The sequence below is a fragment of the Gossypium hirsutum genome, chromosome A12 (genome assembly GCF_007990345.1).
Source record: "Gossypium hirsutum isolate 1008001.06 chromosome A12, Gossypium_hirsutum_v2.1, whole genome shotgun sequence".
In the NCBI taxonomy this organism is placed as follows: Eukaryota; Viridiplantae; Streptophyta; class Magnoliopsida; order Malvales; family Malvaceae; genus Gossypium; species Gossypium hirsutum.
This window is the reverse complement of record NC_053435.1, coordinates 95,831,252-95,835,915: the sequence shown is the minus strand read 5'-3', so window position 1 is coordinate 95,835,915 and position 4,664 is coordinate 95,831,252. Positions and strand designations below refer to the sequence as shown.

Here is a 4,664-nt window from a genome sequence, read left to right as displayed (position 1 = left end):
TAGCCAAAAAAGAGAAAAGTTAGTTTGGACTAAATGATGCTACCCTAATCATGAGCATGGAATGCACGGGAATATCATCACATTTCATAAACTTAAAGCAACTGATGATAGCATATTATTTACTTTAAGTATTGTTGAGAAAGTGTTAAGATCCCAACACTAGAACTTAAAATTAAACTTTGTGGACGCCATCCTCATTCGCTTTAGCTATCAATTTTCAGAAGTTTCACGGACCTGATTGATACAGAAACAGTGGTCCACCAAGCCGTGATGGATGCAGACATCGAGAAGCAAATGCCATGGATTATTGCATTCCCCCTTTTGGAGATGGTAAATAAAAGCCTCTAAATCCTGCTTATTAAGCGGGATAAAAATCAACATTGCTAACCACGCAAAGGTAATGAGCCCCCAGCCCCAGCCCCAGCCCCAGCCCCAGCCCTCATGAATTAATATTACCTTTGTCAAAACAAATCAAAGCTTTGCATTGGTTGGATAAATACTAATTCACACCCTTTCTCTTTAGCTCCCACTCAAACCTTTATCCTTTTTCTATTCTCAATAAAAACCCACCATATCACCAGTTCCTATTACCTCCCACTTCCTTTCTTGCTTTTACCAAATGGGGTTTCTTTTTGCTCTTCTCTTCGCTGGCTGTTTCTTCTTTACAGCTCCATTTGTTGGCTGCTCTCGTAGTTTGCTGCAAACTCCTCAACCCACCACAGCTCTCGACGTCGCTGAAGCTCTTGTGAAGACCAAAAATGTCATCTCCTTCGACCCCACCAAGAAGCCAGCATTTACCCCACTGGACCAAAGCTTCTCAGCTTCATCTCCATCTTCTTCTCCGTCTTCCATCTCCCTTCAAATTCATCCCCGAGTTTCTATTCATAAAAGCTCCCACCTTGATTACAAAGCGCTAACCTTATCCCGACTCCAGCGTGACTCAGCTCGAGTCAGCTCGCTCGTCACTCGGTTGAATCTGGCTGTCAACGGGATTTCAAGGTCAGATCTCAAACCCCTTGATACGGGATTAGAATTTGGAGCCGAGGATCTGGAAGGTCCGATTGTGTCCGGTTCGAGTCAAGGAAGTGGTGAGTACTTTTCCCGAGTTGGAATCGGGAAACCACCGAGTCAAGTATACATGGTACTCGACACGGGCAGTGACGTCAACTGGGTACAATGCGCACCCTGCGCCGATTGTTACCAACAATCCGACCCAATCTTCGAGCCATCTTTGTCGTCTTCCTACTCTCCGCTAAAGTGCGACACCCAACAATGCAAGTACCTTGACGATTCCGAATGTCGAAATGACCGTACATGCGTCTACGAGGTGTCCTACGGTGACGGGTCTTACACTGTGGGTGACTTTGTCACCGAAACCATCACCCTCGGCTCGGATTCTGTCAACAATGTAGCCATTGGTTGTGGCCATAATAACGAAGGGTTATTTGTTGGAGCGGGAGGCTTGCTTGGTCTCGGTGGCGGCCCGCTCTCCTTTACCTCCCAGCTTAATGCAAGTAGTTTCTCCTATTGTCTCGTGGATCGTGACTCTGACTCAGCATCCACTCTTGAATTCGACTCGTCTTTCCCTCCTAACACCATTACAGCTCCATTAATTCGTAACCACCAGCTAGACACGTTTTATTATATTGGTTTAACCGGGATCAGTGTGGGTGGCGAGTTGCTCCCGATTCCTGAGTCAGCATTCCAAATGGACGAATCAGGTAATGGTGGGATTATCGTCGACTCGGGAACCGCCGTGACACGGTTGCAGAGCGACACCTATAATGTTCTCCGTGATGCGTTCGCTAAAGGGACAAAGAACTTACCGTCAGCTGATAGCGTGGCGTTGTTTGACACGTGTTACAATTTGTCTACGAAGAGTAGCGTGGATGTGCCAACGTTGTCATTGCACTTCCCAGAGGGTAAAGTTTTACCGTTACCGGCTAAGAATTACATGATACCGGTTGATTCCGTTGGGACCTTCTGTTTCGCGTTTGCGCCAACGTCCTCGTCTTTGTCAATCATTGGGAACGTGCAACAACAGGGGACGCGTGTCGGTTTCGATCTGGGCAACTCCCGCGTAGGATTCGTGCCCAACAAATGTTAAAAGTAATTTAGGTTATTAGAAATATTTGGACTAGTTGTGATTTATTTACGATTTTCACGTTGGTGACAAGAAAAAAAGAGATTTTTACCGCTTGGGCGGTGCGTCCATTTCAATTTCTCAATAATTGTTAAGATTAGCGTCGCGACTGACGGAGTAGGCGGCGAGGTTGTCAATGTCGGCAGTAGTGGCATGTATAGTAAATTCATTGAATGCGTGAGGAGAACAGTGGGCCAACAGTAGAGACTTAATAGATCGTTGATATGACCGTTACATAGTCTGTTTATTAGAAGAAAGATTCGCTTTGGTGTATCAAACATAATTTACTTTGGTGTCAGTGCTTACTTGGCTGCATCGGATGCCTTTTTCTTTTTAAAATATTTATCTTTTTCATAATTAAACAAAAGAGAGGATTTTTAGCTTGACTTCAAATTTTTATTTTTTATATACCTTCAAACATTGATGGATTTATGGTTTCCTTTCAATTTTTTAAGGTTTCTTATGAGTACAATTATTCGAATTGCACCCCCATAGTATTTGGGTCCAAAAGAGGGAACATCTTATAACTCCTCATCGTGTATTAAGTGTTGTTAATATTCTTTAATGGAGTTAAATTGTTAATTCATTTGTTTTTTGAATTGGTTAATTTTAGTTGTTATATTTTTTAAATTTAATTAAATTTAATTATTAGTTTTATACTATATGTACAATTATAGATTTAGTTTATAATTTTCAATTGAATTGTCTCCAACTAGATCATTTTAAGTCTTTATATTTTTTCAAAATTTAAAGTTTTAGACTCAATAAAAATGACATTTGTTAATCCATCAGCTAGATTTTTAATGAGTAATATGTGAAAATAACAAATTAACATGACATTACATATATGATAATATGTTTGCTACATTAGATTATGAAAATAATGGAACTTAACTTAATCAAATTGGCAATTATTATCCTGTGAAAATTTAAAATTTAAAAAATACATGAATTAAAAATAATCAAATTAAAATCCAAGGACAAATTTCATAAAGTACGGAGAGTAATACAAGAATATAACTTTTTTTATGGTTAAGTGGATGACTGACATTAGTGTTGACTGGGGAAGCATTTAGAAAAGAACTTAACCACTTGCTCATAAGATGTATGTTACTAAATTGTTGGCATCCGATATGTTCAACACCCAACCTACGTTGGAATTCAGTTTACTCCAATTTCATTAAATGGTATAACATTCAAAATTAAGAATAAAATGGGATAAAATTTTGCAGAAACAAACAAGCATGGTTTGAAAAAAAGGGATAAGACACCTGCAAAATATTGAAAGGGCAAAAAGGGTTGGACAAAGAGAATCCTGAAATTAATTAAAACGTAAATTTGTTTAAGGTGGAAAGAAAAAATGAAAGTAGCATCCAAACCACATTTTCTCTTTTGCCTTTTATTTCCTTTTTTTTAATTAATAAATAATTCGCATGGGAAATAGGGAATATTTGGGATACTCTGTGCTGTTCTCATCTATTTTACAAATGGGTTTGCTTCTTGTCGGCTAGAGGGCTCAACTCCAAAAACAGCCCAAATCTCTCCCGGAAATACACTTGTAAACTCTGCCTTTCACGGGGATGGACAATCTGCCAAATGGACAAAACGAAAGAAGATCATATATTGGATAAATAGAAAATCAGCTTTTTCTCATTTGCAATTAATATCTACGGCGTTCGCTGTACCTGAATACATGCTTTTAACATTTCTTCATCTTTTCTGCTTAATATTCTATAATTTCACCATAATAATACTTTTATGTCTAAATTTGAAATATAATCATCTAATATTTAAGAATGTAAAGAACTAGGTACAAGTCTTGGTAATATTCAACGATACAAGGAAATCAATTGAATTGAATTAGTGGATCTGTCTTATTTTGTACATTGTTAACAATGAGTATATGTAGAGCTTTCAATAACTGCTCTTCAACAGATTGCTAGCTGTTGCGCGGAAGCGTGTGAAAGAGTAAAAATATTGTACTGAAAAATCACACTAAGTTCAATTCCCAGGAAAGAGAGGTAGATCATGAAGATCATTTAAATACCAAGTTTTTCCTAGCCAGAATATCCCTCTATCGTAATTTAATAGCACAATAAATCACTACAATCACATTCACAAAATATGCAAAATAAATAATAAAGAACACCAGAATTTTAACGAGGTTCAGCAAATTTTGCCTACGTCCTCGGGCACTACCAAATATATTTCACTCCAAAAATTACAAGTGAAATTTACAAATAGGGAGAGAGAATAATGCCTTAAGTAGAGAATGGCAATTATGGGATGAAGAAAGTAAGAAATGGTTAGGCCTATTTATAGTTGAGGTTCAAGGATCAACTTGCAATGTCCCTATACAATTAGGGACCAAAATTGGAATTATCCCATGCCAACTTTTAACCCAACTTGCCAACCAATCTTACTTTCTACTTTCAGTACCCACACTTTTTTTGACTTTTCAAACAATGGGTGCGTTCCAATAATCTCCACCTTGAAGATTTGATTAGGATAATCTTATCTT

The 4,664-nt window shown here is 38.1% G+C and overlaps 1 protein-coding gene across 1 annotated transcript; it reads left to right on the top strand.

Annotated features, from left to right (window-relative positions):
* Window positions 1-329: 329 nt before the first annotated feature.
* Window positions 330-2,529, top strand: LOC107920705 (protein ASPARTIC PROTEASE IN GUARD CELL 1). Its single transcript, XM_016850529.2, has one exon. The coding sequence runs from the start codon at window positions 620-622 to the stop codon at window positions 2,105-2,107; it is 1,488 nt and encodes a 495-aa protein (XP_016706018.1). The 5' UTR covers window positions 330-619; the 3' UTR covers window positions 2,108-2,529.
* Window positions 2,530-4,664: the final 2,135 nt, after the last annotated feature.

What these genes read in the sequence shown, in the direction of transcription:
- LOC107920705 (XM_016850529.2), top strand. Translation starts at nt 620, where the DNA reads ATGGGGTTTCTTTTTGCTCTTCTCTTCGCTGGCTGTTTCTTCTTTACA.